The sequence below is a fragment of the Lissotriton helveticus genome, chromosome 1_2, assembly GCF_964261635.1.
Source record: "Lissotriton helveticus chromosome 1_2, aLisHel1.1, whole genome shotgun sequence".
Lineage (NCBI taxonomy): Eukaryota > Metazoa > Chordata > Amphibia > Caudata > Salamandridae > Lissotriton > Lissotriton helveticus.
The window spans coordinates 62254686-62279976 of record NC_136058.1 but is presented as its reverse complement, the minus strand read 5'-3'; the positions used below and the strand labels follow the sequence as shown (position 1 = coordinate 62279976).

The 25291-nt window shown below is 45.0% G+C and overlaps 1 protein-coding gene across 1 annotated transcript in view; it reads left to right on the top strand.

Annotated features, from left to right (window-relative positions):
* LRRC7 (leucine rich repeat containing 7) overlaps positions 1 to 25291 on the top strand; it is a 2053453-nt gene that overhangs the window by 1244134 nt on the left and 784028 nt on the right. The window contains exon 11 of the mRNA XM_078668793.1: positions 20242 to 20386. Coding sequence (XP_078524919.1) covers positions 20242 to 20386 — 145 coding nt within the window. The remainder of the gene's footprint in view (positions 1 to 20241; positions 20387 to 25291) is intronic.

Here is a 25291-nt window from a genome sequence, read left to right as displayed (position 1 = left end):
CGTTCATATATGTACCTTCTGGGTATAGGTCGCGCATGTGTGTGAATCCTACGTCCCTCAAAGCTTTAATGGGGCCGGCCTCTTGTGTCACAGATAGTGCTGCGTGTCTAAGAAACGGCAGCGCCGGTGCATGAAGAGGAAGCTTGCCTGCCATCCTTCCAATGGCTTGCCATGCCTCCACTGTTACGTCTATGGGGGTTGATCTCTTGTTTAGGCATTCCCCTGTTAATATGCATGATTATTCCTGTAAATGGTATGGGATGCGCGTCACCATATTCCACAGCTATGTGCGGAGTAAAGTCATGTAGCCTGAACCAATAGTAGGCCTATTGAGCCTGCGCACATAAATAATAAATATACAAATCTGGCACCCCAAATCCCCCTCTTGTGGTACAAAAATGGGGGTATACCCAAAATAGTCACTGGGACCTGGGTTGCAAATGGTACAGATAAGAAGTGGTCCCAGTGTGGAACCGTTTAGAAGCACAAGGGCAAACAAATTGAAAATTGGAAAAGAAAATAGAGAGAGACACTTGAGATTCAGTGTTCATAAATCACATTGAATTAAAACACAATATATGGTTCACAATGTAATGAAATCAAGGATTGGTTCAGTAATTTACAAATGACCAAATAGTAACAGTGCCCCGGGGAGGGGAGGGAAGGGAATAGTGCAAGGAAGGTGTGTGGGTTTTGGGGATAAATAGTGAAATGGTACTGGTCAATGAGACCCAATTTTAACAGTAATTGTGACACGTGTTGGCTTATAGATTCAACCACACTAAGTACATGAATGTTACAAGACATTGAATAAAAGCCTTCAACGATAACCATTTGGGTTAATTCAACAATATGGTTTGTTCATAGGCAGAAAAAATAAACCCTGTCTTCTCTCCTCTCTTTTTCCCCTCTTTTTTCTGCCTATGAACCAACCATATTGTTGTATTAACCCAAATGGTTATCGTTGAAGGCTTTTGTTTCAATGTCTTGTAACATTCATGTACTTAGTGTCTGCATACATAGAAATACCTACGGGTCCATGATTGAAGTTAAGCACTGACTGTCTGTGACGCTGCCGTATTATACAGGCTAGAGGGGAACACCAGGCACTCTTACCTGACCTGACTGCCACTGCCACGCTATCAGCGGAGCCGTGAGGGAAACGGCGGCGGAGCTCACACCGGTAGGCAGACCGGACTGGACCACACCACCCAGCAGGCTCTGGGGCGGCAGCGCGCCCGTGACGCGCCAGAAGCGCCCGGAGGCGGGAGTAAAAGGCTGACACCCCCCTCGCCCCGCGAGTCGCGCCCGCGGGAGAGCCCGTGGCGAAGCCCGGGCAAAGGGCGGGCCCTCCGAGGTCCACAGTGGTCGGGCGGGCCTCCCATCCAACGCCCCCCTTCAAAGGTGAGCATTTTAGTTGGCTAGTAGGCTGTTAAAATGGCCAAACGTAACGTTACTAGCAAAACTATAGACCCAGTCACCCAGGACGCTGAAACCTCTGCATCCCTCATTACGTCCTTTGAGACATTAATAGACACTGCATTCAATGAGATTGCCGAAACTGAGAGGAGGCTTTCCATGGGTTCACTTACCACTAACCAACCAACTGCAACAGGTAGTTTAAGTGGTAACATGCATATATTTCCTGAAGTAATCGTGGTAAAACACCAATCTGCTGTTAATCTGCCTATTGTCCTTGAGGACGAAAACACTATTACGCATACAGTCCCTGCCGTAGCTCCGGACCCTACCCCTCCATCATCTACCACTGAGGTCACTGAGAATACAGGAGCTAAGCGGAAAAGGGGCCTAGTAAAACTAACATACAACAAAAGGAAGCAGCCCCCTAGGAGTGTTAATCAACCAACACCACAAAGTATGTGGAGCAGGGGGAAGAAACAAAAACAATATACAGTATCCGTGCAGGCCCAACCCCATCTGGATGATGTCGTTGTTATAAATAATGATGGTCTAAATTCAATGACCATTTCCACCCAGACTGATTTTCCCAATGTAAATAGTCCCCATTCTAAATCAGAGGGGAATCTCATCGAGACCATTGCGGATACAATTTTTAAGCAACTCGAAGGTCAAATGATCAGACAATTTAATAATATTTTTAAGAGACTTGACAGACTGGAAAATTTAATCAAAAATGATGATGCCAAAAGAAAAGGCACAGTGTGCCTGGATAAATTAAGAGGTGAACGTCTGCTAAAAGACCTGGAATCTACTACCCGTGCGCTCACTAGCGGCGATCACACAAAAAATGGCAATCTGCCCACAGTAAATAGGGTTAAGGAATTACAAGTTGCAAATGGTCCGCCAACGACTGTACCATCTGTGGCGATCACAAGCACAAGGGAAAGTAATCCCCCTGACTCTCTAAGTAAACCTTCCTTGCCCTCCACTGTTACTAGTGCCCCTAAGAATAATTATAAATGTAACTCCGTTATAGGCACGACAACGCAGAAGGTTTCTTCAAATTCCAGCCAGCGCCACAATAAGACCCCACATGAAGACACCAGGCCTTTTAAAACATCAAGGCCCTGCCTTACATCTTCCACCTGAGGCGTGTCCTTACGTCTTAGTTCTGGCTGGCATTCCACCCCTCAGGGAAGGGCAAGGAGATTCGTGGGTTCAATTGCACAATAAATGTATTGACTGGCTAACCAAGCACAAGGGGGTTGGCTATGACGTTTCCAAAGAAATTATATCCACACGCCGAGTAACTTGGGTTGGTCCTCTTTTTAAAAACATTAACGGGGACTGCATCATAGTCAATTTCAGGAACCCTGGTACTGCGAAATCTCTGTTAAACAAGAACTCTGTTCATCATGGCCCATCCACTCTGGTGACCCCCTTACCGCGAAATTATTTTTATCGCCCTCCACACAGAATGATGCAGCCTCCACCTGTATTTCCACTACATAACAGGTTCTCAATACTCCATGATTTGGGTACACTGATTTGGGTACACTGGATTGACTGCCTCCCACTACTGAAGAACCTGTCTCTGTGTGTCCGGCTCTTGATCACACAGTGGAAACATCTTCTGAGGTACCCCCGCTAATACCCGAAACTTTTCTGCTTGAAACACCATGCGAACAACAGGGGCAAACTACAACAGTACTTTCCCTAGGAACTGACCAGGACCCTTGTTTGAGGCCCGATAAAAATCTGTCAATCCTCAGTTGGAACATTGCTGGCCTGAAGGCTAAGATGGAAATCACATCTTGGAAGGACTGGGTCATTTGTCATGACGTACTAATGTTCCAAGAAACCTGGTGTACCGATGACTTGCTACTTGAGGGGTACAGCTGTCATAACAGGACTGTCTCGGCCCCCCCTTTAGGCCGCACTAGCGGGGGCCTCTCTATTTGGGTCAAAATATCTGCGGAAGTTAAAATCGATACACTCCAAACCAATTGCCCAAGTTTCATGGCATTGGCATACATTAAAAGGACAAGGCTATGTTTGATCAACTTCTACAATAACGACTTTTTGTCCCAACCTAATCGTAATTTTATTCTTTTATTTGAGTTTATTGATGAAATTATGGATGGACAGAAATATGGGAAATTCGACGGTATTTGTATAGGAGGGGATTTCAATGCACACTTACACTTTAGAAACCCCCCCTGTAGAAGAGGTATAGAACTTTTAAATCTCCTTGCAACTAGAGAACTTGTAAATTGCATGGAGCATGCTGGTATGGAAATCAGCACTGCCCCGTTTCCCACCTTTATTGGTCATGGTAGTGGTACTACGATTGATTATGTATTTGTTTCACCTCCTGTCGCTAATGTTTTAACAAAGGCTGAGGTTGTGTGTAAAGTATATAGTGACCATTTCCCTATTGTAATTCACCTACTACTTCCGAGGGGTAAGTGCCCACAAAATGAAATAGGTGCAAGAAACTTGGAAGTTTCAACTGACAAATTGAGGGTAATCTGGAGGGGCGTGAACAACAGGGGAATCCTGGCAAAAGTTATCAAAAAACATCCAGCCTTGATTGACATCTGCCTCACCATCGATGACCACGGGGGTAATATAATCACATCATTTAGTGAACTCTGCTCTGTAATAAAAAGTGAGATTTCCAGACCTGCTTCGAGGAAATCTGAGGAAACACCTAGATGGTTTGATGCCTCTTGCTCTAAGGCAAATAGGAAGTTAAGGGCTGCTCTAAAATCTGAACCCAGGGATATTCCTCAAATAAGGTTACTCAGAGCAGAGTATAAATCTACCCTACGTAATAGAACTAATGAACTGGTTAAGACCCACTGGGATTCCTTGGCACGCTCGGCCGAATTGAAAGACACTACTGGGTTTTGGAGGGAGGTAAAGAACCTAAGATCCATAGGCTCGAACTTAACGGCAATTAATTGTAACATCACCGGATCTACATGGGTTGAACATTTTGCTAAAATTTATGCCACACCGGACAACCCCGCTTTAACCTCCCTCCCCTTAAGCCCCCTTAACATCTCTGTGTCTGAGGTCGAGGATGCTATAGCTGAAAGCGCAGGAAACAAAGCGCCTGGCCCCGATGGGCTCTCAATTGATCAGCTAAAGTGTGAACTTAACTTTTGGGCCCCATTGCTATGTAATGTTTTTAATAATTTAACGAATGAACAAATCCCAGAAACATGGACTTGTAGCACTATCGTGCCCATTTTTAAAAAAGGCGACAGGCTGGATCCCGGTTGCTACCGCCCCATATCGTTAATCGATAATACTTTGAAAGTTTTGGGGAGGGTTATTTTTAAAAGGATTAAAACCTGGGCGGATGAGAGTAAGATTCTACATCCCAGCCAGCTTGGTTTTCGTAGCAATGTTGGCACGGTGGAACAATGTTTGAACTTGAGTTTGATTATGGCAAAATACAACACTGCTAAAAAATCCCCTCTATATTTTGGTTTTATGGACTTAAGTTCTGCATTTGATTTTGTTAACCGTTCCCGTCTATGGTCCACCCTTCTTAATTATGGTTTGGATGATTATTTGGTCCACTTTTTAGCTTTTTTACATAGTGACCTAAGAGCTCGTGTGCGCATTAATCAATCTGGCGAAGTCTCTGACGACATTAGCATTGGCAGGGGGGTCAGACAGGGGTGCGTGCTGGCCCCCCTCCTCTTTGTTCTCTATATTAACAATTTGAGCTCCTCGCTGAGTACTTTATCAAAAGATGTACCCTATGTGAATGGAGTTCCTATACCCACCCTCCTTTATGCTGATGATGCGGTTCTAATGGGCCGCACACCAAAGGCACTCCGTATTTTAATCTCAGGCTTTGTCCATTTTATGGCAGACCTAGGCTTGACCACTAATTTTAAAAAATCTCTAATTATGAGCTGTGGCCCCAATAAATATAAAATTGCTGAGATTAAATCAGGGTCAAATGTTTTGAAAAGTACTTGTACTTTTCCCTATCTGGGGTTGCTATTTTCAAATACTGGTTCGTGGCAACCACATGCTTCTTATGCTAGGAATAAGTTGGGTAAAGCTATAAATTGTGTCACCTCCTTGAGACAACCCAACCACGCTGATGTGATTACACCACTAGTAAAGATTTATCAAACCCAATGCATCCCAACTGGTACTTATGGCGCCGAGGTTTGGGGTTATACAAACTGTATCCATATCCAAACCGAAGAAAATAGGTTCTGTCGGAAGGTGCTGGGTGGGGTCATCTGTTCCCCTCACTATATGCCATAATGAATTAAACATCTCATATATAGTAGATTTTGTAAGATCAAGACCAGCACTCTTCTGGCTAAAGATATGGATTAACCCGGCTGCCACTTTGACCCGCGATATAATCTTGGACTGCTTAAAATGTGACAGGGCACACTGTATACCATGGTTAAAAGCTGTAAAAGAATGCCTTGACAGCGTAGGACATGGTCATTTGTTTACTTCACCCAGTTTAATAAATCACTCCCACAAGACTATTATTCATAGGGCACTATATCATCTGTACAGAGAAGAGCGGGCAAGGAAAAACCTGTCAAAGTGTACCATTATAAAATACATGGGCTATTCTGAACCTCAAATTAAACATCCAGGCCCCCCACACAGGTATTTACGTTTACACCTTGGCAGATGGAATAGGAGCTTACTCTTTCGCTTTCGTGATGGGAGCATAGTAAATTTACTAAACTTCCCTTTGGGTTACAACAAACATCTAGAAACTCTGTATTGCCCTTGCAACCCAAATATGAAACAGAGCCTTATGCACTTTTTGTTTTTCTGCAGTTTTTATCAAATTCTCTCCGCTCATTATTTAATGCCCTACTGTAGAAAATATAAGTTGACTTGCTTTAGAAAAGCACTGAGGACCTTTTTATTACTGGGATCAGATGAAGTAATATTCAGAGTGAGCTGCTTTCTCAAAGCTGCCGTTCGATTACGAGCCACTTTATATATTGATGTATAACATCCGCACACGGTACTTTTTATGCACTTTATAAACTCTCTTTTTTTGCACATTTGGCACTTTTTGCTTCTTTGCACATTACTGACGAGGACCCATTAACGTTGCTGCTATTATTCATCCTTTTTTAATTCTGTTTGTTAGAAAACATTTTTAATTGTATATAATGCTGTTTTTAAAAAGGAGGGACATTCTGTGTGTTACTGTGAAATTGATTGATTGGTTTATGTCTTTTTCCCAGCTGTCATATTATTATTGTACTGAATTGTTTTGAAACTGTACTTGCATGCACTTTTATGGATGTTTTTATTCCGAATAAAGATCTTTTGACTTGACTTGACTACTGGCTAGAGGCTCCATCATGATGGCAAACAAGAAAGGTGATAGCGGACACCTTTGTCTGATGCCTCGATCTATTCAGAGGGGTTCGGATGTAAGACCACCCACTCTGACCCTTGCAGACGTGTAGAGTACTTGCAACCAGCGCAGTAGAACATTGGGAAACCATATTCTTCTCAGGATATGAAACATATAGCCCCATTCAATGGAATCAAATGCTTTTGCGGCATCAAGCATAACCACTGCTGCTTGGAGATCAGGATTTAAAATATGATACATGGCAAATAGTGTGGGGAGATTGTTGGATGTGGAGCGCCCCGGTACGAAGCCCGATTGATCAGGCAAAACCATGATGGGTCGTAGTGGTTGCAGTCTGGTGGCCAATATCTTTGCCAATATTTTTGCGTCCAGATTAATTAACGACAGAGGGCGGTACAACTCACATATTGTTGGATCTTTATCCTTCTTGAGGAGAGTGATGATGATAGCCTGTCTAAGGGATGAAGGTAGGACCCCAGAGTCATGAGCTTCCGCATACACCTCTAACAAGTAAGGAGCAAGGAGATCTGCATATTGTTTGTAAAATTCAGAAGTGAGCCCGACGGGACCTGGGGCCTTATTGTTAGGTAAAGACATGATTGCCTCCTTGACATCCAACTCACCTATGGGCTGTCTGAGGTACTCACGATGCCCGTCCGCCAACCACACACAAGCGATATCATCAAGATATTCAGCCATGGCCATTTCGTCACACTTACCCCGTGTGGTGTACAAGTTATTATAAAAACCCCTAAACTGCTCCACCACTTCCTGCGGCCTGTAGTGTTCCACCCCCCTATCGGCCACTATTTTAACAACGTGCTGGTGTTCTGCCCTGAAGCTCAGTGTTTTAGCCAGCCTCTTTCCAGGTCGTCCAGCCTCTCCGTACGCTCTTGCCGCATGACGGTTCATACTCTTTTAATAAAATCTAGAGTTTGTCAAGGGGAACCGCTGTCGGACTTTCGATATATTGTGTTTCTAGTTCATTCAACTGTTTTTCAATCCTTGTTAGTTGACCCCTCATATCCTTCAAAATACTTGAAGTTGTGCTAATACATACCCTACGGATCGTGACCTTAAATACCTCCCACAAGACGGCTGTGCTGTCCACCGTTCCCACATTCAATTCAAAGTACTGTGTTATTGCCTGTCTGATAGTGTCCTCGTACACAGGATCGAGGAAGGATTCAGCTCTAAATCTCCATGTAAAAGGAAAGTGCGTGTTAGCTGGTATTTGGATTTCCAACAGTATCGGATTGTGATCTGAAATGGTGCGTGGTAAGTTATGTACATTTGTTACCCACCCATTAGCTTCTTCATTTAATAACCAATAGTCTAATCGTGAACCAGCTATTATGCGCTGGAGTGATATGCGTGCCCCCCTTATTAAAAGCAATGCGTAGTCTCCAAGCATCGACCAGACCCAGCTCTGCCATAGCGTCGCGGACACATCGCGGTATTTTGATGTTCTGCTCCCTGTGTGGATTGGATTTATCAAGGCCCGGGTCAAGATGTGTATTAAAGTACCCTCCCCAAAGGGTCGCCGCTTCTGGCCATGTACAGCAGCTGCATAAAAGTTTGCGACTCATCCACCACTGGACCGGATACATTAATGAGTGTTATCAACGTGTTGTCTACCTTGCCCTGTACCATGGCCCGCGACCTTCATTATCAACCTGTGACAATATAGGGAGGAACAGAATGCCTTTTTTAAATTAAAATCAGGACCCTCTTGCATACGTAAAGAACAAGGACGCTATCTTATATCCTGCCAATTTATGCACAATAGTGGGCTCTCTTTATTTGCACAAATGTGTTTCCTGTAGTAAAGCAATTTGGATTTTGTGCCTCTCAAAATATGTTATTACTTGCCTGATTTTATTAGGGGTATGGAGGCCACGCACATTCCACGTTATACAGTTATATCGCTCACCCATTACTACTGCTGCAGTGTTTTATTCTATACTAAAGTTGTAACTCACTCAAGTCTAACAAAAACACACTCCGATCTGTATCTATTTCTGATCTGTCAAACACAACCAAATCTCCAGTTCTGTACCATAAAACTCCCCCTCCCCCCACCCACTTTGGCAACCCCAATTTGCCAAAGCCAATACCCTTGTTAACTGCCCCACCCAACAAAAAACTCAGTACAACCAGAACCTGATGGGGTACACCCATAGGGGGGGAAGGTAGTGGCACACACCTCTCTCCCTCATGATAGGGAGGGGGCCGCTACCGAATGTGCAGATTGCTGTTACGGCCCACCCATGACCAGTGAGGATCACATAGCATGGGAAGCTGCCTGAGTATCTAGAGCAATCCGGCATGCCCCTTCCATAAGTATCGGCACCGAGCCATATTGCAAGCCCCAACACATCAGTCCTCACTGTCCATCTCAAACATTACTCAGTTAGACCCTTGTTTATACGTTCCACCATGGTGTAGTCTAGCAATTGGATTGCATATGATCAATTCAGTCAACTTAATATTACACTAAACATTATAACATAAAACGGGCGATCAGCTTGTTATTACCATCCAGCTATGTCGGAGATGATACTAGGTGGTTAGATATGGAGCGATGCAATCCCTCAAAACCTGCACACAAAGAGGAAAAGGAGAACACAAATATACAATGTTACTCATCAGTGTCAGAAGTAGGGCCTGAAATCTGCTTCTTGCGTCGTAAAGCCTTTGCATACTCCATGGCCAGTTTCGGCTTACTAAAAATCTTTGCTACGCTAATACGAAGGCACGTGGAATATAGCAAAGCGTACGGCACCTGTTCCTTTAGCAACATTTTCTTAACATTTGGAACTCCTTCCTTGCAGCCTGAACCGTAGCTGTGAAGTCGGGATAAAATGAGTTAATTTCCTTGATGACGTACAGTGTACAGTACTGTGTCTCGGTCCCTGAAGTTTAATAGCCGTGCTATAATGGGCCGAGGTGAAGCGCCAGGAGGTGGCTGGGCCGCCAGAGATCTGTGAGCACACTCCAACAAACATATTTGAAAGAGTTTCTGGACCGCTTACCTCCCTAAACAGAGCTTCGATGTACTCCTCCAGCCGCGCTACATTCGTTGACTCAGGTAGGCACAAAAGTCGCACACGGTTACGTCTCGAGCACGCTTCAATGTCCTCATTTTTTACTCTGATAAGGGTTAGTATCTTCTCAATGTTCGAGGTCTTTGTTGCCACTTGCTGCAGGCCATCTTCGCTGTCCGATATCCTTTGTTCGGCCTCGCCCAACCTTACCGCCTATTTATCTAGTTTAGATGACATAGTGTCCATGCAGCCATTTAGCGCCTCAATCTTGCCATCTATGGACTGTAGGCTGGCTTGAATCGCTGCTAGCATCTTTTCTAGTGCGGTTGGTACCTGTTCGGTAGAGTCCAATTCCGAATCTGATGCAGCATTTTGTACCAATTTGCCACTCTTTCGCAATTCAAAATTCAGCTGTGGTTGATTCATTTCGAGCTTGCCCATGGTGAATGAGGTAGGGGTTCACAAAGTCAGCTGGTACTGGGGATTAGCAAAAAAAAAAAAAAATTGAGTCTCTATAATAGTTGTGGTATCAATTTGCCAAGTCCGGCCTGCTACAACCCACGTAATGCAAATCCACCCTTCTAGTATCTGAAGAACAGTGCTATCTCCTTGTCACGCTCCCGTATATCGTTCAGAGTTACCGTTATAAACAAAAAAAGCACACAGCACAGCTTCAGCAGCTTTGGGCGGTCCCTTCCAGCAGCATGGCCTAGTGTATTTCCCAAAGCCGGGCCTTCATGTGACTCTCACCTCCTCCGACATGCTCAATCTCCTGTCATGCGCTTGTGAGGGATAGCACCCTAGTGGAACGCCTTTCACACACAGCGCTGACCCAGGCCTCCGATATGCAATCCACAACTTGCAAATAAACTGAAAGTTTCTGCACCATGAAACCAGCTGAAAAAAATTCAGGCCTCAGATAGCTGGTCTCAAAAGCATGACATTGGCTTCAAACAGCTCAGACAGGTCGACTATTCCCCAGATATGCTAGTTTGTGATCATGAAATCCAGATAAAAAGGAGGAGAGAAATGTTGAAGGCCACATACAGTTCCTGGGCTGCACCAGACTAGTGACTAAGTGCACAAGAGCTGCGTAGTGTATAACCGAGAACACAGTCACACCTCACCGGCGGCCAATTTTCTACAGTGAGGCCTAGTGCGTGAGTTCAAGTCGGGCAATTGCGTAACACTCGCCCCCAGCTGTCGTGACCGGCAGTAGTTGTGGGCTCTGGAGGTCGCAGACAAGCGTCCCAGCGCGCTTCAACGTGCCTGCTTCCAGCTCACTGCCCGCCCGCCAAGGTCCTCGTTGCCTCCGGGGGGGTCCGATCTAACACTAGCAGCTCTCCAGTGAATGGCAGGGCTTCGCCTGATGGTCGCAGCTGCGTCCGCTTCTAGTCAGCCACCATGATTGAGATCAGCAGTCTCCGTGTCGGGGCGCCAATCATGCCCGAGGGACAGTCTCCAGTGCTCAAAATCACAGCGGGGGACAGCCCTGAGCTCGAGCACTCTGCCGCAGCACTAGGCTCGCGGGCGACCACAGCAACACAGGATAGCTGAAAGGATTTAAGTGACGACTGGCAGAGCCGCACTACAGTGCTGCCATCTTGCTGCGTGCCAAGCCACGCCCCCAACACTTCTATAGTTGTGGTGTTCTTTCAGTTTCACTTGCAATATGTCAGCAATCTTTTCTAGCCTCTCTCAAATGATAGACTGCTTCAATGCATTGCTTCAAAATAATGATTGAGAACCACATCTGTAGTGGCAAGTGAGGTGTTGCTGTGTCAGCTTTTTGTCTTCTCCTTGCACCAGCCATGTTGTCACTTGCAAGCACATCCATGGATACTACATGCAAGTGACTTGTTAGTATCATTCCTCTACACTAAAGAGCAAACTTGTTATGTGTTTGTCACTACTAAGGTGCCCCTCTCCTTCTGATATATGAGGGAAATGTTACAGACCTGAAGAATACCGTTGACCCTTCGGGCCACTGAAGGCAAGAAACATGTCAATCCATTTGAGACTCTAAGGATGAATTATGTTTGGCTTGGCAGTTCGGACTGGACTGTTCCCATGAGGCACAGGGTCAGACTGATTTGCATATAGCCATGTCTGAACTGGGGTGGCAGAGTGGGCTAAAGAACGGTGATGGATCAAACCCAGATCTTTTGACTGGGTGTGAGTGTTTGATTGGTTCAGATGCTCCGTCCTTCACCACCCCCTTTTGTACCATCCATGGGGAATACAACATGATTTATGAGTCTAGGGTAGATCAATCAATCAATCATATCATTTGTAAAGCGTAGTACTCACCCGTGAGGGACTCAAGGCGCTGGGGTGGGGAATGCTGCTACTGCTCGAAAAGCCAGGTCTTGAGGAGTTTTCTGAAGGTCAGCAGGTCTTGGGTCTCCATAGGTAGATGGGGGAGGGTCGGGGAGAACGATCTACCGCCGGAGGTCGCTCTTCGGAAGCAGGGGACAGTGGCGAGGGCGAGGTCGGCGGAGCAGAGCTGTCGGGTGGAGGTGTAGAAGCTGAGTCATCTGTTAAGGTACGTTGGTCCGTTGTTGTGGAGTGCCTTGTGTGCGTGGGTGAGGAGCTTGAAGGTTATCCTCTTGTTGACCGGGAGCCAGTGTTTGGAGGCGTTTTGGATGCATTGGAGCCGTGTCAGGAGTTTGGCCGAGGTTACTGCGTAGAGGGCATTTCCGCAGTCCAACCTGCTGCTGACGAGGGCCTGAGTGACCGTTCTTCTTGTTTCAGTGGGGATCCACTTGTAGATCCTGCGGAGCATGCGGAGGGTGTTGAAGCAGGAGGAAGAGACGGCGTTTACCTGTTTAGTCATGGAGAGGGTGGAGACGAGGATAACCCCTAGGTTGGGTGCGTGGTCGATGGGTGTTGGAGTGGTTCCCAGTGCAGTCAGCCACCAGGAGTCGTCGCAGGCCGGAGGGGTGGATCCAAGGATGTGGACCTCTGTCTTGTCCGAGTTCAGCTTCAGTTGGCTGTTCCTCATCCATTCAGCGACGGCCTTCATTCCTTCATGAAGGTTGGTTTTGGCGGTGTGGGGGTCCTTGGTGAGGGAGAGGATCAGCTGGGTGTCGTCGGCATAGGAGGTGATGTTGAGGTCGTTTCGACATGTGACGTGGGCGAGCTGTGCCATGTAGATGTTAAACAGAGTTGGGCTGAGGGATGAGCCCTGGGGTACGCCGCAGATGACCTCGGTGGCTTCGGAGCGGAAGGGGGGAAGGCGGACGCTCCGTGTTCTACCGAAGAGAAAGGAGATGGTCCAGTCCAGGGCCTTCTCTTGGATCCCGGCGTTGTGGAGGAGTGTTCGTAGTGTGTTGTGGCAGACCGTGTCGAAGGCGGCTGACAGGTCCAAGAGGCCGCCATTTCTCCGTTGCCCAGCAGGGACTTGATGTCATTGGTGGCGGTGATGAGGTCAGTCTCTGTGCTGTGGTTGCTGCGGAACCCGGACTGGGAAGGGTCCAGGATGTTGTTCTCCTCGAGGTAGCGGGTCAGTTGTTAGTTGACGGTCTTCTAGATGACCTTTGCCGGGAATGGGAGCAGGGAGTTGGGCCGGAAGTTCTTGAGGTCCTTGGGGTTCGCCTTGGGTTTCTTGAGTAAGGCTTTGATCTCGGCGTGCTTCCAGCTCTCCGGGAAGGTTGCTGTCTTGAATGAGGTGTTGATGACTTTCCGGAGATGGGGTGCAATGGATGTGCTGGCCTTGTTGAAGATGTGGTGTGGGCATGGGTCTGACGGAGATCCGGAGTGGATAGTCTTCATGATCTTGAAGGTGTTGTTGTCATTGATGTTGGTCCAGGAGAGCCGGCGGCTGGTGCGGATGGTGGTCGTGGGGGCGGAGGTCTCAGTGGTTGTCGGGGCGGTCGTGGCGTTGTAGCTGTCCTGGATGTCTGCGATCCTGCGGTGGAAGAGGTGGCCAGCGAGTCGCACAGGTCTTGCGAGGGTGGGACGTCGTTGGTGTTGGAGCTGGGGTTGGAGAGTTCCTTCACGATATTGAAGAGATTTTTGCTGTTGTCTAGGTTGTTTTTGAAGGAGGCCCTTTTGGCGGATCTGTTGAAGTGATGGTGTCTGCGGGTAGCATTCTTGTGGGCTGCGTGGCTGTCCGGTGTTCGTTCACGGAGCCAGATCTTCTCCAGCTTTCAGCAGGTTTGCTTGGAGGCCCGGAGGTCTTCAGTGAACCAGCTGGCTTTCTTGTTGGTGTGACTGTTGGAAGGTTTCTTGATCAGGGCTAGGGTGTTGGTGCAGTCATTGATCCACTGTCTGAGGTTCCGGGCGGCAGTGTCGGGGTCGGTGGGGTCACAGGTGGGCTCTGGGTGAGGGTGGTGGTTAGCTGGTCTTCGGTGACTTTGCTCCAACAGCGGCGAGGCATCTGTTGGGTGCGGTGGTGCGTGATGGGTTTCTTAAAGGTGAAGTGGATGCAGCGATGGTCAGTCCAGTGGAGTTTGGTGGTGTGGTTGAAGGAGACGTGGGGGCTTCCGTAGAAGATGGGGTCAAGCATATGACTGGCAGAGTGGGTGGGTGTTGTGACGAGTTGTCTGAGTCCGAGGTTGGCTAGGTTGTCAATCAGGGTAGTGGAGTTGGTGTTGTCGTTGTTCTCGAGGTGGAAGTTCAGGTCCCCAAGGAGGATGTAGTCCATGGCGGCGAGGGCATGTGTGCTGACAAAGTCAGCGATGGAGTAGCCGAACTGTGGTCGGGGTCCGGGGGGGTCTGTAGATGAGGGTTCCTCTGAGGGTGGTATTGGGGTTGGTGTGGATCTGGAAGTGCAGGTGTTCGGCGGTGCTGAGGGTGTCGTCGGTGTTGGTCGAGACTCTGAGAGTGTTCCTGTGGACGATGGCGATTCCTCCTTCTGCTCCGTTGGTGCGCTCCCTGCGGGGGATCTTGAAGTCTTCCGGGACAGCTATGGCTATGTTGGGTGCTGAGGAGGGGTTCAGCCAGGTCTCCGCCAGGAAGGCGACGTCTGGGGAGGTTGAGTCGAGTAGGTCCCAGAGTTCAACTGCGTGTTTGCGGGCGGAGCGGGTGTTGAGAAGGATGCATTTGAGGTGGTTGGATTTTTTCCTGGTCGGCAGCATGGTGGGGCGGATGCTTGTGAAGCTGCAGATTCGGCAGGTGAAGGCTCGGTGGGTGCGCTTCGGGGTGGCCAGGAAGCAGGTGTGTGATCGTCCGGTGTTGAGTGCGTGGAGGGTTCTGGCATCGTAGCTGTGTCGGGTGTCGTGGCGTTCGCGGGGTCCAGGGGTCCTGGTACTGGGGGCGGCTGCGCTCGGCCTCCATATGAGGGGATGTGGGAGGGAAGAGCAGCTGGGAGGCGGGGCGGCGAATTGGATTGCGGGGGGCAGGGCCGCAGGGATGCAGCGGCGGGAAAATGGGCGGGGGGCGCGGGAGAACTGGGCACAGGAAGGAAAAACAAGTTTAGGCAAGAAAAAAAAAAGTACAGGCACAGAGGAATAAAAACAAGTCTGGGCAAGAAGCAAGTACAGGCACAGGGGAATAAAAACAAGTCTGGGCAAGAAAGCAAGTACAGGCACAGGGGAATAAAAACAAGTATGGGCAAGAAAGCAACTATAGGCACAGGAGAATTAAAACAAGTCTGGTCAAGAAAGCAAGTACAGGCATAGGGGAATAAAAACAAGTCTGGGCAAGAGAGCAAGTACAGACACAGGGGAAAAAACAAGTCTGGGCAAGAAAGCAAGTTAGGCACAGGGGACAAATACAAGATTAGGCAAAAACAATGCAGGCAGAGCCGTGCAGCAGCGTGGGGAGTGACCTGCCTGCGAGCAAGGTCAGAGGTAAGATAGCTTTGTTTTGGATGATGATTCATCAATCCAGACCACCATAAGTAACATTGTCAAAAAACAAAATAGAAGGGGATACTGTAATAGCTTCTCGCAATCCAATAAAATTCATTCTATTCAAGTTGTATATCACAGAGTGGGCAGGAATCTGTATTTTTAGACTGGAAACACCTTGTAAAGAAACATGAAGAGGGGCACTTTTATATAGACCCCAGAGTTAAAACGGGACTTTAGCAATACATTGATGGAATGCCTAGCCTCCCACATCCTTGCCGCAGACAACTTCCTACTGGTGGGGGACTTTAATTACCATGCACAACTAACCTTAAACCCTGATACCACTAGTTCAACCACAGCTTTAGAATCCTTAGGACTGTATCCAAGGTTATAAGACTCACTGATATAGCTGGTCACAATTTGGACCTATTGCTAAATAATGAATCAAATATTAGGGTTGATCCTCCCTCCCCACTGGTCTGGTTGGATAACTATGCCATTAAATTCCACTTCCAAGCAAAGGTCTCTTCTGATGACATGACCACAGCTTCTAAGCTAAGCAGGCCATAGAGAAAAGTTGACTTAGCCACTTTCACCTCATATTTTCGTCCTCCCTTCATATTAGACCATACCAATCTGGACAAGGCCTTAGTAGCTTTAGAGAGTGCCATCTCTCTAACATTAGATAAGATGGACCCTGTCACAATGAGTAAGCCTAAGGATAAGATCACGTTGGTATTATGGGTTACAGACTCTTTGAAGACTGAAAAGACTGCTTTTAGGAACCTGGAACATAAATGGAGGTCTTCAAAAAAGAACGAAGGTAGATTAACCTAAAAAAGGGCCCTAAAACACTATCTTGACAACATCAAAGCTGCCAAGAAAGTGCATATTGTAGATAGAATAGACAATGCTGCTAATTCACATAAAGAACTGAATACGTTTCTTAAAGAATTTACATACCCCAAATCTTGTGAACAATCAATCCTGGCCTCACAGACCTTGGTAGAAGAGCTGGCTAATTTCTTCGATGAAAAAATTACCCCAATCTATAATACCTTTGCAAATGAGAATGCACATGAAGTGAAAACAGAGCATTATATTGAGGTAAGTGTTCGCCCAGTGCTACTGGAGGAGTTTGCTATGGTAACGCAAGACAGATTTCACGCCCTGATAGAGAAAGTTAAGTCAAGATCTCTAGAGGACTTTGCACCTCCGTATATTATGTCCACCCTGGCCCCGTCTTCATGGTCTTACCAACCGGTTCAGTCTCTCGTTAAACCTGGAATCAGTTCCAGCTAAATGAAAATCAGCTAGGATTAAACCCATTCCTAAAAGGCCCAGGGCAGATCCTAAAGAACAGGGACATTTTAGAACTATTTCCCTACTTCCTTTTCTGAGGAAAGATATGGAAACATTGGTGAATACACAATTGATGGCATTCTTTGAAAGCCGCTGTCTGCTTGACACTTCCCAGTCATGTTTTTATGCATTGCATAGCACAGAGACTGCACTGGTAGAGGTCTTAGATAATATAAGACTTTCCCTGGATGATGGACACACAGCAATGCTAGCCATCTCTCATGCAGTCTTAATCAAAAGACTGGAAGAGTTTGGTGTCGGCGGGAAACCCTTGGGCTGGCTAGAAAACGTTCTGAGTGGTCATACTCAAACAGTGCAATTAGAGTCCTTTGTCTCCCGAACCATATCCTTCGACAGGGGAGTGCCACAGAAATCCAAATTAAGTCCCACTCTTTTTAACATTTACGTGGCACCACTTGCACTAGTGATAACATCACATGGGTTCAGGGTCATGTCCTACACAGATGACAATCAGGTTGTCATCACAAGGAGACCAATTCCGGAGTCTATCAAAGTAAGAATCCAACACTGCATGGATGTGGATGCAGCAGAATTGTTTCTTACTTAAGAAAAACAAAACTGAGGTTGTACTGTTTGGAAAAGTCCACTCGATCTAGTCAGATGACTGGTGAACTTAAAGCCTAGCCATAGCTCCAACTCCTAAAGCAGTGATGAGAAACCTGGGAATCATGTTGGATGAGAATCTGGCCATGAAGGAACATGTTAACTATATCATGGGATCATGGGCACATGTTTTGGTATTATGCGCCCTTTAAGAAAAGTATTTCAGTGGTTACCACATCAATCAAGAAAATCCCTAGTCCAGGCACTTATAATTAGTCGTCTGGACTCTGGGAACTTGCTAATGGCTTCTATGAATGAAGGTTTGTTTTCAAAACTTCAGGTGGTCCAACATACAGCAGCATGTTTAGTTTGTCATCGTCCACCCCTATCCTCTTCAGAACCCATTCTAAGAAGCCTTGACTGGTTGCCCATAAAAAAAGTGATCACGATTTAAACTTTTTGTTTGGTCCACAAATTCCTTTATGGAAATGGATCTAAGTATTTACAGAAACAACTCAAGTGGTATGCCCCCATCGGAAGACTTAGGTCCTGCACGAAATGTCTGGTACACCCTAGCCACATCCACACTGCCAGAAATGCGTGCAGATCATTCTTGTACCTAGGCCTCAATAGAGCTTCTTGTTAATATCGACCACAGACAGTTTAAAAAGCTCTTAAAACATGGATGATTTGGCCGTGCTATCAGTCCATTACTCGATTCAGAAAAGGGGGTGGTGATGAACAGAGTGTCTGAATTAAGCAGACCACTCTTACCCAGTCCAAAGATCAGGGCTTGATCCATCACCGTTATTTAGCTCACTGCCCCATCCCAGCTCAGAACCTGGCTATATGCAAATTAGTCTGTCCCTGGCCCAGTGCATCATGGGAACAGGGCAGACCAAACTACCAAGCCAATTCTTCACCAGAAAGGAGACAAGCTACCGGGGACCGGTTTCTGGCATTTCAGCCTCGTCGGCCCGGCTTGCTTGAATCCTGATGGAGCAGTGAGCAAGGGACTCATGTCTGAGTATACCCTGCCACACCTATAGTGGCCAAAAACGATTCAGAAAAGGGGGTGGTGATGAACAGAGTGTCTGAATTAAGCAGACCACTCTTACCCAGTCCATTACTCAGAATACCCTAGTCTGTATCCCATACCTGAAGATATGCAGCAGCACCTGGAGACACCTTTGGGGTGATTTGTTGCGCTTAACAAGTAACAATAAAAAACTTTTTTTAAAACTGCATCTGGGTGGACATTTACTGTCAGCTGGCGTCATCCTGTGCATTGCTAAGCTGCATGGGGTTTGTGGGGCTGGGAGAAAGGAGGGATGCTGTTACTCGCATTCTTGATGACTTTCAGCCAGTTACACGGTGTGGGCTGCTATGAGCCACACTACTTCATAAAGGATGAATCACTATCACAGCATCTGCAGGCACAGCAGGCTTCTGACGTCGTGGATTGTTTGCTGAAGTTGGCATCTGGATAGGTGGCAATGTCTAGATGAGAAGATCCGCGGTGACCATTCGAGCTCTATTGGCAGTATGTGGATTTTAGTAGATGGCAGTGGTTGCAGAAATGTACCACGGGTCTGGCAGAAGGACAGGGAGGAACACACACTGGTGCCTGTATGTTTTCAGAAAATGGTACATCAGAGCTCCCTACCCCCCTGCCATCTTTAATTGAGACCCCCTTGTGCGCTTTGTGGTGGGTTTGTATGTTATTGAAAGATGTTACTGCAATAAAAAAACCAATTCATTTATCAATCAATCCAAGCCATTTATAGAGTGTGCAGCTGCCTCCAGTGAGGCGCCCTGGTGCTAAAAGCGAGATTGAATCAAAGACCGGCCAGCTAATCTACGCCTGACTGAAGAGCCACGTTTTTAATTCCTCCCTGAACCCCTGTTCTGTCTCGACCAAGCCTCGATGGATAGGCAGAGCAGGCCAAAGCTTAGCCTTCCTTACCCAGAAGGCCCTGCCACCTTGTCGAGTTTTGGCATATCTTGGAATGCGAAGGATTTACAGATGATTGAGTACAACAGTTCAACAACTGAAATGTAATTTTTTTTAGATGTCTAAGAATACCTAAAGGAATAGGAACATTAAAATGCAAATATTCTTATGGTATGAAGGGAATTTTTCATACTTAGAATATGCAATAGAAAGGTAAGGCATTGCTGGGGAATCAAATATGAAGCTTTTCATAATCAGAAGCCATTCTGCACCTTTTAGTATTTCTGTCACCTCTGCCTAGCCTCTCTCACGGTACTTATTATGATGCCAAACCGTAATGCCTGTCAAGTGATGTGGCATGAACATATGGCAAAAGCACTTAGTTCATGTTAGCTTTTTTCCACTAAAGAACCAAATGAGATTTCTAAACGATATTGCAATGAATGTTCGAGAAGTCATTACCAATTTGATAATTACCCTTTCCCCTCATTATGTACTTTCCACATCAGCTCTGGACGACTCATTTAGGTTCTGGCAATTACTCATGATAATTCCCTCTTGAACGTTCATTGACTGAATAATAACAGATCTCTCCCCATGCTATCGCACTGATGTTTTATGATTGAAACTAGAGAATCACACAACAAGCACTGCCACCTGGCAATCACACTAATAGTTAACTCTTCATTTTCTATTAAGTCTATAGGGAGGTTAAAGTATCTGATCTATCTGGATGTGTCGAAGAACAGGATAGAAACTGTTGACATGGATATTTCAGGATGTGAATCGCTTGAGGATCTGCTGTTGTCCTCCAACCTGCTGCAGCAGCTGCCAGACTCCATAGGTGAGGCAACACTGTTCATTATAAAACCTTGTCACAACAGTTATTTTTTATTGCACATAATATTTTATGGTGTGTATTTTAACTGTTTTTATTGTATGTTTTATCTTATGCGCATTAATGGTTTTTAACGAGAAGTAGCTATATTTAAAGCTACCAGTTTATTTTGATAAAATACAATCCTGTGTGGAAATGTTATTCTTTTCTGCAAGAGTGTTATGTGAAAGCATTTATGAAATGACTGTTTCTTTTCTAAATGAAGGGTGACTGGATTGCATTTCAGTGCAGATGTTGTGGTGCACTTTTACTGGTGCATAAAACAGGATTGCAAGGAAAGGTCAGGTGTAATCTGTTTTCAGAATTCAAAGTGAGGAGGGACTATGCAGCTGAGTTCCCACAAAGAAAGTATGGGCGCCATCACGTGTATTAGAGAGGAGGACACAGGACTTCTTTGAATGTGGGGTTACTAGAGTGAAAATGTGGTGACAGTCCACCAGCTTAGATGTGGCAGCCTAAAGTTACTCGTAGAGGTTATTCCTCCGGCCCAGCCAAGGACGTTTTTAATCAATGACTAGCCTTGGTCACACTGAGCAGGAAAAGTACATTTTACATTATTCACATACCCAAGCCCTTTAAACGATGTTATGTACCAGACTTATTGTAGTCAACATGATTCTTTTTTCAGAGGCCAATTACATCCAGAAAAAGACACATAGGTGCTCTACAAAAAATACAAAAGTATATAATCTAGCATTTCAGTGTCTCTAATGTTTCTATATTTCATCATAGTGAACAGGTTAGTTCATAATTAGGATTTCCTATTTTTGGCCTTTCATTTTTTCCATACCTACACTAGTTAGGGTTGATCACCCTCAAACTCTTTACTCCGAATGAAGGCTAACTGTCAGTAAGTAATTTATACATTTTGGAATAGGAGAATCCCTATTAATTTAATAAACACACTCTGGTTAGGTCTCAAAGCAAGTTTCAGCGAACTTTTGCTCAACTCTGGTTGCTACAGCACAAGCAGCAAGCAATTTTCCCGTGAAATGCATGTTATGTTAAAATAATACCAACAATTTTAAAGTTAAAAAAAACACAATCAATTTCTCAAACCTTATCTTTAAAAGAAAGAACATATTAATCTGAAGAAATACCCCCAAACAATAAAAGTATGATAAGGGGAAACAGAGTTATGCATTTTTAAAATGTAACGACAAAAAACACCTAGAAAAAGTAAAGTTGCGTTGGACCTAGACATAAGGTCTGTCACATTGGAGTAGAGATCAAATGCTGGAGATCAGAAACCCAAAGCAGGTCGCTTTGGTCCAAGTTTTTATCTTTGTCCTAGTATACTTTTTGGAGGTCAAGGCGAAGGTCCATGGTTGAAGCCAGTGAAAGCACCTCAGATTTGAATACATTGCTGTTGAGGTCTGACAGAATCCATTGGTTTTGGCACTGAAACCTCAGAGAGGGAAAAAAGCTGGATTTCGGCCACCAAGATTACTTCACTGTTGGAATAGATGTGCTGCTTTGTTCTGGACCAAGTTTTACCTTTGACGTTTCATTTCCCCCTTTTCTCCAGCTGCTGGAAATGTTCCTCCTGCAGCCCTTTGCTACTTACGACAGGCGTCTAGGCACTAGGTCTCTCTCCATCCAGGACTCATGCTTGGTCCAATCCTAAGGGGTCAGCTGGACCTTCTTGGAGCAGAGACTCCTTCTTGTTTGTGTGTCACTGAGCAGGAAAATAAGAGGTCACTCTTGGAGAACGGTTTCAGTCTCTTGGTACCGTCAGGGGTCCATCAGTCCTTATCTTCCTGCAGCTACTTCGTTCTTCAGAGTATAAAGCCATGTCCGGGACTGTTTTGATGAGGTGGTGGTGAGGGACATCTGTTTTTTTACAGTGTGCAGTGATTAAATAACCTTTTTCTGCCCAGTCTTGTCTACTTTCTAACCTATTTCCAACTCCATTTGCAGCCCTTTAATTTTTGAGAAGCCCTAAACTAACCCCCTATCTACATCAGGTCCCCGTAACACAGCAAAAAACGACCCCCCCCCCTTACTGGGACTTGAGACAGAACATCTAGAAGGACCCTGAAAAAGAAAGCATATAAACTCTCTCAACCCCATTTGCAGCTCCATGTCTAAAGCCTGTCCCTTATTCTGTCATCTGTTTCTGTCCCTGTCCTAGATAGCTAATCCCTGATAAGTGGCCACTTCTTGACTCGACTGACACCTTCACAGGTCCACAGGCCAGGAGCAGTACCCTCTGCAGAGCAAGGTTGTTAACGCAACCTCTGGAGGTGAGATGAAGGGGCCAGTTTTGGCTCAGACAGCATACAATATATTTTTCTAAAAACAAATTCCACTAAAGGTATAAAAAATTTGACTCAATATTAAATTAGATTTTAAAAAATAAGTAGGAAGTATTTTTAAATCATTTTTGGTAGCATTTTTGCACACACAGATATAAATTAAGGAATTGTATTATATGTAGATCTGTTCATAGAGAATCTAGTTTAAAGTATACAGTGAAAACAGATTTTGGTTTAGTCAGTGTGGCGGTACACTATTTCAGATTTGTTGAATGACACTTTTTACTACATTAAGCTACCAGTCCTATGAGCATACAAGGTACACTTTAGGGTGACTTTAATTAATAAAGTTAGGCTTTCTTACATCGTGAAGGCAGACTCCTTTTTCATGTTTTACTGTAAAGTTTTTAAATTGCACAGTGGTGCTCCTGGCAGTCATTTATTCTTATTATTTATGTGGGTAATCTACATACGCATATGACATGAAACATTCACTCTATTGGTGCATTATATGCACCATCTACCATGCCCTTACTGGAAAGTTAAATACACACGTGTGAAATACAGATGCAGTGGTATAGAGCTCAAAGTCCTAAAATCAGTCAGGAAAAAATAGGGGGACATTGACAAAAAAGTATGCCTTTTCTTACAATAACCTACTACAATTATCAACAAAAAGCTTTGGCTATCGTCCTAGGATCTGGATAGCAGAATCCATATATTTAGAACAAGCATTCACAACTGCAATAGATTTGACCATACCTGATCCTCTCTCTACAGTCATTGTCAAAGGTCTGTCCCTGGTGCGTTTCGAGGAGATGGTTTTCTAAGCCTGTGCACTCGCATACTCATTACATATGTTTGCCTGTAGTACTCCCTCAATTCTCTGAGCATGTGAGTATTCCTCTTAGGGACTATTGAATGAGAGAGGGGCTGGTGAATAAACAACCAGTGTACATGACCCCAGACTTTCATGTGCAGTACTTTATCAAGCCAATACTGTGGCAGTGCTCCTTAACAGCAACATTCATCAATAGGTCAGACAATACATACAAAACATGTGTACAATAATCACAGTTTTTTCTTTATTCAGTGAGTTTTATTGTACGTGACGGCATCTTATGTTTATATCCCGAAAATCTTGCATGGGGTTTTTTCTTCTTGATCTATATTGAACTTCCCTCTCCTACGTAGTGATCCACCGTTTTGGAAACACAGTCAGAATAATCTATAACATAGACCCAATTTATCACCTGTCAGTTCCCTCCACACTGCATGAGATTTTTGACCAAACTTACCAACTTGTTCATCACCTCTGGTCTTACCTAAACAATGGATCTTTGTAGAAAGGCAGGGATTGGTAAATAATATTCAGACACCAATTCATTAGTAGTAATCTTTATCTAGAATAATGTAATGCACATTAAGTATGATAGAGTCCAAAATCAGAGTTATTCACACAAAGAAGCATTGGAAATAGTTACATCAAATACATCCATGAACAGTGCAATGAGAGTGAGTGGATAGGTAGAGAGACAAAAGAAAGTAATCTTTTGCAAACAATTATGGCATTCAGTTTGGTAATAGTTACCTATTCATTCAAGAGTCTAGGATTTAGGAAATGCTACCCTCTGGCCATGAGAGTAAGCAGGGCAGGTCAAAGAAGAATTTGAAATACAAAGATTATAACTCAGGAACAGCAGATCATCAGCCAGCCCATAAGAATAAGGAACAGCATCACAGCTCTCTCCTCTTGCAAAGTTAAGAAGACACCGCCAACTCCTCCTACTTCCCTAGGTATAATTATACACCAAAATCACACAAGTCCAACCCCTACTCTATTCATCCCACCTAACTAAAGATTCTAATTGGCTAAAACAAGTGGTGTCTCGGTCACACCACTCCAGGCAAGTTCTAGTTTTCAAATACACTATTGTCCAAACTCAATACGTCATTCTCAGACCTCGGTATCTTTCTCTTCCGCAGCACGTTCTCGCTTATCTAAGGTTCATTGTTTTCCTCCAGGTAGCCTTGGTCATTACCAGTGACACACGGAAAGCTGATTAAGCTCTCTCCTTTCCTTGCACCACTGTTAATACTTCAAGTTATCTTTTCTCTGAGGCCTTTCTCTATATCACAATAAAAAGCCATCTTCTAGGAGAGACAAATACAACATGAAAATCATAACTTTATATGAGTTTATTTCTAAAAAGTGTTTTTGCTTAGCAATATTGATGGTTTGCTCACAATCCAAAAGCATTAATATGATTATTAAACTTGCAACCTTTTAGTCATTAGTTTATGCATTAGTCACGTGCAGGCTTTGCGGCCTACCCCAAATCTCTCTTCGCGTTCTTTTCATGCATGCGTAGTTTATTCAAACCTGGTTAGTATCACACAGTTAGCTTTTTAGTTATTATTCTGCACAATGAGAGGTTTAATCAGAGCAGGTTTTATTTAGTGAAAACCCTGCTCTATCAATAGTAAATGTATTTTCTTGCTCAGGATTATATGTTTCAGTAGTCCAAGGGAGTAGGTGCATCAACGGTCCTAGGCAATAAATATGCATCTTATCTTATGAATCGTTTTACAG